The sequence below is a fragment of the Danio rerio genome, chromosome 13 (assembly GCF_052040795.2).
Source record: "Danio rerio strain M-AB ecotype USA chromosome 13, GRCz13ab, whole genome shotgun sequence".
Taxonomy (NCBI): domain Eukaryota; kingdom Metazoa; phylum Chordata; class Actinopteri; order Cypriniformes; family Danionidae; genus Danio; species Danio rerio.
This window is the reverse complement of record NC_141033.1, coordinates 4,676,782-4,690,668: the sequence shown is the minus strand read 5'-3', so window position 1 is coordinate 4,690,668 and position 13,887 is coordinate 4,676,782. Positions and strand designations below refer to the sequence as shown.

At 36.1% G+C, this 13,887-nt stretch overlaps 1 protein-coding gene across 1 annotated transcript in view; it reads left to right on the top strand.

The window, feature by feature from the left end:
* Nucleotides 1–7,980: 7,980 nt before the first annotated feature.
* oit3 (oncoprotein induced transcript 3) overlaps nucleotides 7,981–13,887 on the top strand; it is a 17,279-nt gene continuing 11,372 nt past the window's right edge. The window contains exons 1-3 of the mRNA XM_087278926.1: nucleotides 7,981–8,271; nucleotides 10,863–11,237; nucleotides 13,084–13,197. Of these exons, the coding sequence (XP_087135052.1) occupies nucleotides 8,172–8,271; nucleotides 10,863–11,237; nucleotides 13,084–13,197 (589 nt within the window). The 5' untranslated portion in view covers nucleotides 7,981–8,171. The remainder of the gene's footprint in view (nucleotides 8,272–10,862; nucleotides 11,238–13,083; nucleotides 13,198–13,887) is intronic.

Sequence of the window (13,887 nt, the reverse complement as noted above, 5' to 3'; positions counted from 1 at the left end):
ATGAGGAACTGTTCTTTTAAACAGACCAAACAATCCAGTTCTTGGTAAAGGGTTAGTTCACCCACAAAAAAAGAGAACAATTCTTTTATTAATGACATGGCTTCATGTCTTTCTAAACCCCTGAGATCTTTGTTTGTCTTTCTGAACACAAATTAAGATATTTTAGATGAAATCCAGGAGCTCTCTCATCTTTCAGAAACAGCAACAGTCCTGACTCATTAAAAGTCCAGAAAATAGATTTGGCCTTTTTGATTTGGGCCTCTTTTACCATGCAACTGTTTTTTTTTAAAAGCCCCCTCAGAAACATGTGGTTCTTTCCCATACTTCATTAACAAATTAGCCAGCAGAACAATGAAACCTGTCACACAAGTGTGTAAAGAAGCTGAAAACTTTCAAAATATAAAATGGCCAGCCTACAGTCCTAACCCGAACCTTATTGTGTCATTATAGAGCACGCATTTCATCCAATCAACTAACAAAACAATGAACCCTGTCACATAAGTCTGTAAAAAAGCTGAAAACTTTCAAAATATAAAATGGCCAGCCTAGAGTCCTAATCCGAACCTTATTGTGTCAGTATAGAGCTTGTATTTCACTCAATCAACTAACAAAACAATGAACCCTGTCACACAAGCCTGTAAAGAAGCTAAAAACCTTCAAAATAGGATATGGCCAGCCTAGAGTCCTAACCGGAACCTTATTGTGTCAGTATAGAGCTCGCATTTCACCCAATTAACCAGCAGAGCAATGAACCCTGTCACACAAGTGTGTAAAGAAGCTGAAAACTTTCAAAACATGAAATGTCCAGCCTAGTGTCCTAACCTGATCCTTCTTGTGTCAGTAAAGGGTTTACATTTATGAGCACTGTGCACTGATGTATATCCAGATGCCAACATGCAACTTCCGTTTTAAACAAAGCACAGGCGTATCCGAGTTAATATTTCAGAAGCTCAACGAAGCGTCACATGCTTAAAGAGCACAGTGATCTATTGAACATGCACCCTATACTGACACTGAATAAAAGGAACTGTAGAATAAGGTCATGCGCGCACAAACGCATTGTCGTAGACTGGTAATATTCTGATTAAACCTCATTTTTGGTACATTTCAGAATTAAAATTTTTGGGTGAACTATTCCTTTATCCAAGCTGTGGTTTTCATATGGCAATAGTTCCAGCGCGAATGGCTGAATTACATTGACACCAAGTCCGGAGGTGTTGTTTTCTAATAAATGCGTCAAAGGCCCACTGTTTTCACTAAAGAGGCTTCTCTCTCTCTCTTTCTCTCTCTGTATATATATATATATATATATATATATATATATATATATATATATATAATTTTTTTAATTCCACTTTGTTTATGAAGAGCGTTTATTTCAGATTGGACACTTCTATTCATCTAGTTACAGCTAATGAGGATAAATGCATATCTACTGTTGGTCCTGGGACAACATTGTAGGATTGTGCTGATCCTAAGTACTAAAGGAACGATCCACTTTTTTAGAAATAGGCTCATTTTAGAAGATCCCTAATTTTTGAAGCTGTTAAGCCAATCTCAAAGTCTGGTGGGTGGACTTTTAGCTTAGCTTAGCATACATAATTGAATCAGATTAGACCATTAGCATCTTGCTCAATTTTATGGTATAATTTTCCAATTTAAATCTTAAATCTTCTGTAGTAACTTCGTGTACTAAGACTGATGGAAAATGAAAAGTTGCTATTTTCTAGGCCGATATAGCTAGGAACTATACTCGTATTCTAGTGTAATAATCAAGGAACTTTGCTGACATATCCCGCTGTAGCCGCTAAGACATTACACGGTGTTGTTACCTAGCTGGGGACTATTTTCAGGAGCTGCATATTATAATCACAGCAAAGCCCCCTGATTATTACACCAGAGTGAGTGTATAGTTCCTAAACATATCAGCTACATTAGATGCTAATGGCCCAATCTGATTCAATGATTTATGCTAAGCTAAGCTAAAAGTGCTCCCGCCACACTTGAAGATTGGCTGTAATGATAAAACTTGACTGTTTAGCTCCTGGTCACTTGAAAAAGGACTCCGTTTATAAAAAAGAAAAAGTGGAGCGCTCCTTTTTAATCACCCTAAAGGAAATGACTGAATCATTATACATGTTTTAATTCTTAACCTTAAAAGCTCACTGGTTGAATAAGATACCATTGGAGAAACTGTGAGGTTGTTAATGAAAGTCAGAATCAAGGGCACTGTGCACATTAATGACACTAAATAAATGAGAGTTGTCCATCTTGTTGTCATGATTGTCGATTTTAAATTCGTAGATGGTCCATAGCAGTACAAAACAGGTGAAATATATCCATCCATTCTGCCTTATTTGACCCATAATTATAAACTCAGCCTAAAACACACTCCAAGATAAAGTCGCTGAGCAAAAACACTACAGTATCATCTGCTCAAGGATGCCCAGTACACTGACTTCCCGAGACATACAGTTGATGTCGGGACTCGGGTCGGGCCATTATCTCAACTTCAGTTGAACTTCTTTTAGTTTATTCATTGTGTTTTATGTATGTTTCAGGGTTTTATTTTTTTATTATAATAATAATAATATATCAAATATATATGGAATCTATTCTAAAGCGGGTGTTGCATGAATGTATGTTTACATGGGGAAATTATATATAAATGAATAAAAAAAGCAAAGATTATTATGAATGCTGATTGCAGATTAACAGACTTCAGTTCAACAAGAGTTTTTGGATATTTTTTATTTCTTCTTTCTCCCTCCATGACCTTTATACCCTTGATTTAGCCGGTCTTTGCTCTCTCAGTCTTGATGCTGTAGCTCTATTGCTGCAGCGCTGCCTTTTATTCAAAACACTGATCTGAGAACAGAGCGTATAGGAGACTTCAGCGCATTATATATTCTTCTCAAACACCCATTTCTTTAGCTCCTTATCATACTCCTACACTGATTATTATGTTGCTATTGTTGTTTTAAATACGTTTTCTTCATGTGCACTTAAAATTAAAACTATATTTTGGGGGGGAAAAAACACAAAAAAACAAGGAAAATGTGTGACATTTGGATGAAAACCATTTTTTTCATATTCATTTGTTGGTTTCATCATTGGCATCGGATGCTGTAATGTTAGAAGAATTTAAAAATGACAATGTAAAATCCTGTATCATTTATGAAATGTGTATAAAAGAGAAATGTAATTCAATTATCAATAAATACTTATCCAATTTTGGATCCGGTAGTGGTGTTTATTTATTTAGTCATCAGAATGATTGAAATGTCCGTAACAGACATGTTGTATTTGATATACTAGCATTGTTTCAAGAGAGAAATACAGTATACAGTGCAGCCAGAAAGTATTCATAGCACTTCACTTTTGCCACATTTTTATGTTACAGCCTTTTTCCAAAATGGATTAAAATTCTACACACAATACCCCATAATGACAATGTAAAAAAAAGAGTTTTTGAAATTGTTGCAAATTTAATAAAGATAGAAAACCTAAAAATCACATGTACGTCAGTTTTCACAGCCTTTGCCGTGAAGCTCTAAATTGAGCTCAGGTACATTCTGCTTCCCCTGATCATTCTTGAGATGTTTCAGCAGCTTCAATGCAGTTCACCTGTGGTCAATTCAGCTGATTGGACATGATTTGAAAAGACACCTGTCTATATAAGGTCCCAGGGTTGACAGTGCATGTCAAAGCACAAACCAAGCATGAAGACAAAGGAATTGTCTGTAGACCTCAGAGACAGGATTGTCTCGAGGCACAAGGCTGGGGAAGGTTACAGAAACATTTCTGCTGCTCTGAAGTATCAATAACCCACTGGTCACTCTGTCTGAGCTCCAGCATTCTTCTTTGGAGAGAGGAGAACTTTACAGAAGAACAACCATCTGTGCAGCAATCCACAGGCCTGTATGGTTGAGTGGCCAGACAGAAGCCGCTCCCTGCCTGGGATTTTCCAAAAGGCATCTGAAGGACTCTCAGACCATAAGAAACTAAATTCTATGGTCAGATGAGACTAAAATTGAACTCTTTGGAGGGAATGCCAGGCGTTACGCTTGGAGAAAAGCAGGCACCGCTCATCACCAGGCACCATCCCTGCAGTGAAGCATGGTGGTGGCAGTATCATGCTGTGATGATGTTTTTCAGCAGCAGGAACTGGAAGAGTAGTCAGGATTGAGTAAAAGATGAATGCAGCAATGTACAGAGACATCCTGAAAGAAAACCTGCTTCAGAGTGCTCTTGACCTCAGACTGGGGCGACGGTTTATCTTCCAGCAGGACAGTGACCCAAAGCACACAGCCAAAATATCAATGGAGTGGCTTCATAACTCCGTGAATGTCCTTGAGTGGCCCAGCCAGAGCCCAGACCTAAATCTTATTGAAGATCCGGGGAGATCTAAAAACGGCTGTAAACTGTCGCTTCCCATCCAACCTGAGAGGAATGGGCAAAAATTCCCAAGCACAGGTGTGCCAAGCTTGTGGCATGATATTCAAAAAGCCTTGAGGCTGTAATTGCTGCCAAATGTGCATCATCAAAATTTTGAGCAAAGGCAGTGAATACTGATGGACATGTGATTTTTAAGCTTTTTTACTTTTAATAAATTTGCAACAATTTCAAAAACAATTTTTTTTTCACATTGTCAATATGAGGTATTGTGTGTAGAATTAATAAAAAAAATTAATTAAAAAAATAAATAAATTAAATCCAGTTTGGAATAAGCCTGGATCATAAAATGTGGAAAAAGTGAAGCTCTATGAATACTTTCCGCATGCACTATATATTTAACTTATCTGTAATGTTACAAATAAGTCATGTTTCTGCCAGCATCGATGATCACCTTGACCTGCTGGACTGTGCATCCTCAGGCCTGGTTCTTCCCATTTAACTCCACTTATAGATAGGATCCCTCTGTGCACAATTCACCATTCTATAAACATGAGCATGCAAACACCTTTAAAGACAATGTTAGCTCTCTGCCAACTGAAGAAAACCAGACTGTTTTTTTTTAGTCTGCGTTTACTCTGAAATTCCACGACTGATCGTAATCAACAGAGAAACAGCATTACTGGACTGCCAGATGCTCTAAAGGACACTTAAATGAGAGCGAGAGCGTAGGGGAAAAAAAAATCTGCCTTTGACCAAAATGGACACATCCATGCCAGTTAAGCTCTAAGACTGGTGAAGACCTGCAGCTTTTCTTCAATTTGCCCATCGCCTCTAGACTCTTGGGTTTCTGTGATAACCTTCAGACACTTTCCTCTACTCTGCGCTAATGATACCAGTGATTAGCACATTGTCCTTTCTTTCCTGCTGCTGTGAAGGGCAAAGGAAAGACGACAAACTTCACCAAGAACAAAGCTAAGGCTGACTGATTGCTGACGGGCTTAAAGTAGCAGTTCACTCCAAACTGATAAGAAGAAAAGCTTCTATTTCAGCTTTATGACACCATACAATACCCTGTTAAAATATCTGTTAATGAATATATTGTAACTCACAAGCATTTTACTTGAAAGGAAAATCACGATGTGGCCAAGTATGGCGTGCCATACTCAGAATTTGGAATCAGCATTTAACCCATCCACAGTAGTGGCCCCAGCTTGTTTAAAATAATTGAATACACTTGGTTTTCATAAGGGAACAGACTTTAATTTACTACTTATTTATTTGTTTGCCAATTAAGATCTTTTATTTTAAGTAACACCCCTAGTCCCCCATATAGCCAACCCTCATTTTTAGCAGCCATTTCTCCTGTCTATGAGGATCTTGTGCTGCATTATCCTCATAAAACCCTTCTAATGTGCTGATGTTGTACTTGAGAAGGGTATTATTAGCACATCTGAAAATAGTCGAGATGCTTAATGAAGCGTGTGTTTGCTGGTTCACTTTCTGCAGTACTGAGTAGATTCTTTTAGTACACCTTTGGATAAATTTCGGATTTAAAATGTCTGAAAACTAGAAACAGTTTGAAGTTTTCGTCCAATTACATACACTGTAGTCAGAGTAGAAGAAATGGTCCCACTTTATATTAAGTGTCCTTAACTACTATGTAATTGCATAAAAAATATAAATACAATGTACTTAATGTGTTAATGAATTGGAGAACACTTGAGGTGGAACATGGATAAGGTTAGAGACAGGTTTGGTGGTTATGGGTAGGTTTAAGGGTTGGGTTAAGGTGTAAGGATTGATCAACAGTGTTATTACATAAATTAATTACAGATGTAGTAACATGCATGCATTTATTAATCATAAGTACAATGTAAAAATTTGTATTTAGACAACAAATACATTGTAACGATTGATTAATTTCAGTGTAAGTACAATATAGTTATGGCCACTTACAGTAATATAAAGTGGGACCGAAGAAACTGATCAGTATTTAACCTGGGGTATCCAGAAACAGAAAGCAGGTTATTTCACAAACCTGGAAACTTTTGAAGAGTAAGTGGATGACCTCAGCTTTCAGAACCTAAAACTGAGGGTAACTTCCAGGGTATAAGTAGCATACCCTTTATATACTGTAATACAGTATAATATAGCCAGTATAATATGAATTTGGCGTCAAAAACATGAAAGCATGGATCGTATCAACGTTTCAGGCTGGTGGTGGTGTAATGGTTTGGAGGATATTTTCTTAGCACACTTTGGGTCATTAGTACCAATTGAGCATCCTGTCAGCACCACAGCCTACCTGAGTATTGTTGCCGACCACGTCCATCCCTTTATGACCACACTGTACCTATCTTCTCATGGCTACTTCCAGCAGGATAATGTGCCATGTCATAAATTGTAAATCATCTCAGACTGGTTTCTCATGACAATGAGTTCACTGTACTCAAATGGCCTCCACAGTCACCAGTTCTCAATCCAATAGAGCACCTTTGGGATGTGGTGGAACAGGAGATTCGCATCATGGATGTGCAGCCGACAAATCTGCAGCAGCTGCGTGATGCTGTCATGTCAATATAACCCAAAATTTCTGAGGAAAATTTTCAGTACCTATCCAGAATCTATGCCACGAAGGATTAAGGCAGTTCTGAAGGCAAAAGGGTCAAACCCAGTACTAGTAAGGTGTACCTAATAAAGTGGGTGAGTGTATGTGTATTATATGAACAATTTTTTATAAAGTAAATAAAAGTCCAGGATAATTGGAACCAATAACCATACTAATAGGAATAACACAAGTCCAAATCAATGACACAATGAGGTCTTGTGAAACGAAACGTTCAGTCTGTGTAAGCAATTGAACACTATTTATAATATTAATAGCCTTAATCCAAGGCCTAGTCAAACAGTTCTTGGCGAATATGAATCTAGTCCCCTTGTAGTCCTTGTAGACTTTGATGAAAAAGCTTGGGCAGGAGGTCAGGTGACGCAGTTTGTTGATAGATATTTCGTGATTGTGTCACCAGCTCTTGCTTTTCTGTCATAAAAATAAATCATTGGACCAGGGTGTTCCAAATTGAACCAAAACAATCCATTACAACTGGCTTAGGATTGGCAACCAAAATTGGGAACATTGCAACCTGCAGAACCTGGGTAGTTTAAAAAAATAACTAAATAAAATTAAGTAAATAAATAAATAAATAACTAAATAAATAAAATGGATCGTTTCGCTTCTCAATAGCCACGGCTAATGATTTGGAATCATTTGTGGTTGGTTTTAATCTAAAAACCTGTCATTATTTACTGGCATTGCGTGAATCACCAACAAATTCAGCTCAAAATCTTCTTTGACGCTCTACTTAAGAATAAGAACATCTCCTACATCCTGAAGGACTTGTGGGTGAGTAAATAAAGAGGAAATGTTCATTTTTGTTTGAACTACCCCTTTACGAAACTATCATCTCGTCTGCACATATGGAGCCAGCATCTGTAGGTGTTTGACTGATGATGGAGGGCTTTTGGGGATGTATCAGGGCGGGTGGATAAGCCAGACTCCAGTAACAATAAGAGGATGGTCCTGTCTCTTTCCGGAGGTGTGGGGACAGGAGGACAGGAGAAGAGGTCAAGGAGAGATAGATGGGGAAGACAATAAGCAAAATATTTACCGTCACTGTGCTGGTGGACCCATCCTTCACAATGACAGAGATAACATAGTCCATTATTAAACCACAAAGCTCTTCGAAAACCTGAAGCATTTTGACAGGAACGGCTGGATGTACATCTGTGACTTTCGGGTTCTGCTGTATCTACAGTTGGACATGCTTTTTACACTGTTTGTTGTTCTGCAAGCTGTGAGTGATACACAGGCCATAGGTAAGCACTGACTGTTTCATGATAGCCTCACTGCAATGTAAAATATATATCTGTTAATTAATGGTTTCCATATTTTATGATTCACAAGTGTTTTTCTTTTATTTGTGGTTGTGAACTGCATTATGGGATTATATTGATCTCTGCTCTGTCGACTTTTGATGTTAAAAATTCAAATCTACAGTAAAGCAAAGTGACTATTATTGACATTTTAGTGGTTTGAATTAATATAATGTGTAAGAATTAACATAAAGAGAAATAAGTCTGTAAAATAAGAGAAAATGTGCTGCAGTTTATTATGTACTGTAATATAAAACACCAAACCAGACAACATATCACTTTAAACGATTAATAATGTTCATAAGTCACTTTTTCAAACTTTTCAAGGTTAAAAGTTGTTTCTCAAAGTTAAAAGTTCTTATAATGCAATTCAAAAGCACAAAAAAATGGGAAAAACTTAAAAAACTGAATCACAAAATATGGAAAACTGCTAAATTTTAGATAATATTAGTATGTATTCTTATTAATATGCATATTAAGTGAGTTTTATTCTATACTATGTTGTTAGTCTATTGATATGACAACATTTCTAAATTCAACACAGAGTTTTAAGACATGTGAGTTGTGTTCTTGCTAATGCTTGCAGTGCATTTTCAGAAATAAAGAAATAGTTTTAAAAATTTAAAACTGCTTTTATTATAGCCAAAATAAATCAAATAATAAAAAACCTATTATAGGATATACGGTGACAATTTCCTTGCTCTGTTACACATAATTTGGGAAATTAAAAAAAAAAAGTAAAAACAAAATCGCATTTGACATCAACTAGTGCCAAAAGATGCCATGGAAATAAGAAACATAAAGAAAAAAAAAGTATTCTGGATGAATATATAAAGCACATTGATGATTTATTGTAGCACTGTCCAGGAATGCTGTGTTTACAGTAAACATTATTGACCTGAACATCCGCTTCTCCTTGACCTCCAGCTGTTTTTGTATCTGTTGAACATCCCTATCTACAGTCTGCATGCACTGATAGTATTACACTCTTATTTACATTCAAAAATATATTTTTAAGGCACAATTACAGTAAATTATATTTCCATACTTTAATGTGCTTTGGGGGGAATCATATCTCAAATCATAGGACATGTTAAAGGCATAGTTCACCCAAAACTAAAAATTCTGTCGTTGTTTACTCACCCATTACTTGTTTCAGATCTGTTTTACTTTCATAATTTTGTAAAACACAAAAGAAGACGTTTTGAAGAAAGCTGAAAACCAGTGACTTCCATTTGTTTTTCCTACTAAGGAAGTCAATGGTTACAGGTTTTAACTTACTTTGTAATATCTTATTTGGTGTTCAACAGAAGAAAGAAACTCATAGAGGGTTTGAACCACACTGAAGGTGAATAAATAGTCAGTAAATATTCATTTTTGGGTGAACCATCCCTTGAAAGGGACTATGTGAGTTCTTCTGACTGAAAAAAAGGTTGAATTTAGGTATTTTGTTTTAGTAGTTCAACAGTGTGTTTTCGCCAGTGTTGAGTTTTGTTTTATCTGAGCAGAACATTTACTGTGGAAAAGATTCTCCTTCTATGCCTCATCAAGCTGCTGACTTTCATTGACTAATGTTCATTCGTTCCTTATGCTGCATCATTTTTCATTTCCGCATGGTCCAGCACAGCAAGCCAACTTCACCTAGGACCTAATTCATTTGTGTTCGGGAGGCTGCAGTGGTGCAGTGTGGAGTATTGATTAAGTCTTTGAAATCCGCCAACAAACTGAGGGAAAAGGACTTTGCGCCGACAGATCTTATTTAACAAGCAGTTTCATGTTCCTTCCATAACGTGATTTCCTTGGTAGTGTTTTAATCATCCTGCTCGGTTGAAAAGTTCAGGAGCAGACGGTGTTCAGAATATTAGGGTTTGCTTTTAAGGGACACTTTACTTTTTTTTTTTGGAAAATAGGCAAATTTTACAACTTATTTTTTTAAAACTATACATTCAACTATACACCACATACAGTCATAGTCAAAATTATTAGCTCTCCTTTTCTTTGTCAAATATTTCCAAAATGATGTTTAACAGAGCAAGAAATTTTTCACAGTATTTGCTATAACATTTTTTCCTCTGAAGAAAGTCTTATTTAGGCTAAAATAAAAGCAGTTTTAAACTTTTTAAAAACCATTTTAAGGTCAATATTATTAGCCCCCTTAAAGGTGCAATATGTAAGTAAGACATCAAGTGAAATTTGCAACAATTTCAAAAACTCCTTTTCATATTTTGATATTGTCAATATGGGGTATTGTGTGTAGAATTTTGAGAAGATAAATGAATTCAATACGTTCAGGAATAAGGCTGTAACATAAAAAAATGTGGAAAAAGTGATGTGCTATAAATACTTTCCATATGCACTGTAATGCATACATAAATGCATATAAATGCTCATAATTTTAGAAAAAATCTATATATTAAAACCCTTCAAGGATTTAAGATGCTGATGAATGTTTGTAAACAAAACAATAATTATTATTGCTATGCAAATAAACTTGGATAAATGGCCAGTTCTGACCACTTTCAATCTCTAATCAGCCTTAGATCCCTGCTCAGCGTATATTAGTCTGAACGAACCATGGAGGAACACTGACTACCATGTCAACAACTCTGCGGGTGTCCCTCTGTGCGACCGGCATGTATCAGGGGAATGGTATCGCTTCACGGGTATGGCTGGAGATGCTATGCCAACCTTCTGTATCCAAGAAAACCACTGTGGAACCCATGCGCCCATTTGGCTGAATGGGAGTCACCCTGGGCCTAGTGATGGAGTTGTTACTCTATCTGCGTGTGCTAGCTTCAATAATAACTGCTGCCATTGGACTGCTAGTGTGGAGGTAAAGGCCTGTCCGAGGGGTTACTATGTCTATCGTTTACCCCGGCCCTCTGTCTGCTTCCACGTTTACTGTGGCCGTAAGTATTCATCTTGCCTTGCTACACACTCAAAAAAAGTTGCATTGATGTAAAAAAAAGTTGTATTGATTAATAAAAGATGTTTGCTGTTTGTTCAAACTACTTATTTAAAATGAGCTGAAACAAATTAGCAAAAACGTATAAGTTAGCAATATCGCCAGTATGCCAATGCCTGCTATGCCAGCTTTATGCCAAATTAGGGCCAGATTTTTTTCTGCCTGCATAATATTTAAAATTGGGTTCTCCAGGAGTATGCAATGAGCTTGGAAAATTTTAGAGCTTGAGGATTTACTATATAATGGTTAGATTTTGCATCTAGAGTAGATTTAGTAGAGTAGATCTAGACTATATTGAGTAGATTATATCTAGAGTAGATTTAGTAGAGTAGATCTGGAGTAGATTTAGTAGAGTAGATCTAGACTAGATTTAATAGAGTAGATCTGGATTAGATTTATTATAGTAGATCTAGACTAGATTTAGTAGAGTAGATCTGGATTAAATTTAGTAGAGTAGATCTAGACTACATTTAGTAGAGTAGATTTAGTAGAGTAGATCTAGACTAGATTTAGTAGAATAGATCTGGATTAGATTTAGTATAGTAGATCTAGACTAGATTTAGTAGAGTAGATCTGGATTAAATTTAGTAGAGTAGATCTAGACTACATTTAGTAGAGTAGATTTAGTAGAGTAGATCTAGACTAGATTTAGTAGAATAGATCTGGATTAGATTTAGTATAGTAGATCTAGACTAGATTTAGTAGAGTAGATCTGGATTAAATTTAGTAGAGTAGATCTAGACTACATTTAGTAGAGTAGATTTAGTAGAGTAGATCTAGACTAGATTTAGTAGAGTATATCTTGAGTAGATCTAGACTAGATTTAGTGGAGAATATCTAGAGTAGATTTAGTAGAGTAAATCTAGAGTAGATTTAGTAGAGTAAATCTAGAGTAGATTTAGTAGAGTATATCTAGAGCAGATTCAGTAGAGTAGATCTAGAGTTGATTTAGTAGAGTATATCTAGAGCAGATTCAGTAGAGTAGATCTAGAGTTGATTTAGTAGAGTATAAATAGACTAGGTTTAGTAAAGTATATATATATATATATATATATATATATATATATATATATATATATATATATATATATATATATATATATAGAGAGAGAGAGAGAGAGAGAGAGAGAGAGAGAGAGAGAGAGAAGATCTAGGGTAGAATTCGTAAAGTAGATCTAGAGTTAAGTAGAATAGATCTAGAGTAGATTTCGTAGAGTAGATCTAGACTAGATTTAGTAAAGTATATTTAGAGTAGATTTAGTAGAATAGATCTAGATTAGATTTAGTAGAGAAGATCTAGAGTAGATTTAGTAGAGTAGATCTAGAATTGATTTAGCAGAGTAGAACAAGACTAGGTTTAGTAGTGTATATAGAGTAGATCTAGACTAGATTTAGTAGAGTAGATCTAGACTAGATTTAGTGGAGTAGAGTAGATCTAGGGAAGATTTAGTAAAGTATATCTAGAGAAGATTTAGTCAACTAAAATCTCATTTATTCAGTCAACTCAGACTAAAGCTAGAATGAATTCAGAAGGCTGAATACCGTTTCAGTATGATTTAGTAGGTCTAGAAAAGATTTAGTCAACTTAGACTAAAACTGCAACAAATTCAGAAGACTGAAATACTGTGTGACCAAAGTTAAATAGTATTTCAGTAAAAAACTAAGGGTAAAATTAAATCAAAATGAACACCGGTTTGATTTGAAATGATGGTTTGGTTTAAATTTTAGGATGAACTAACCCTTCAAGAATTGACTTCCCTCAGACTTTTTTGTAATGTGTACCGCCATAGATTTCTATGACATATGTGATGAGACAGAGTGTACAGGATCTGACTGCCCTGTCGAGCCTGAATGCCGATGCTCTGAGGGAACCATTCTAGGCCCTGATGCACAGACATGTCTGGGTGAGTAACATTGTGGTCCAGGTCTGGGCAACATAAATGCTTATAGAGCACAAGAGTTATACTGCATTTACAATGAAGTACTGGCGAGAAAGAAACCACAAGAAAAGCTAAATTCAGAAACAGACCACTGATGACAAAAAGCAAAATCAATGCCTTTAATGGTAAAACAAATACATAACAGTGTAAATTGTGCAGCAACTTGCAAAAAGGTCTGCATTTTTAAAGAACTTAATGTACCATAGGGAAATTTCAGGACACAGTCTGATGAAGTTTGTCTTCCAGAAGGTTTCTGTTTCTTTTTTTTTTTTTTGGATCCCATCTGGTACTGTTGCTAAGGTTACTTTTTAGAAAGAACATAACTTATATTCATAAATATTATAGATATGAAACTCATATCTTTTGGCAATTGGCATGGTGACTCAGTGGTTAGCACTATCACCTCACAGCAAGAAGGCCACTGGTTCAAGTCATGTTCTCCCTGTGTTGGCGTGGGTTTCCTCTGGGTGCTCCGATTTCTCCCACAGTCCAAACACATGCGGTATAGGTGAATTAGGTAAACAAAATTGTCCATAGTGTATGAGTGTGTGTGTGTGAATTTGAGAGTGTAGGAGTGTTTCTTAGTACTGGGTTATGGCTGGAAGGGTATCTGCTATATGTTCCAAACCATTTGGGTCTAGAAAACAGCAATCT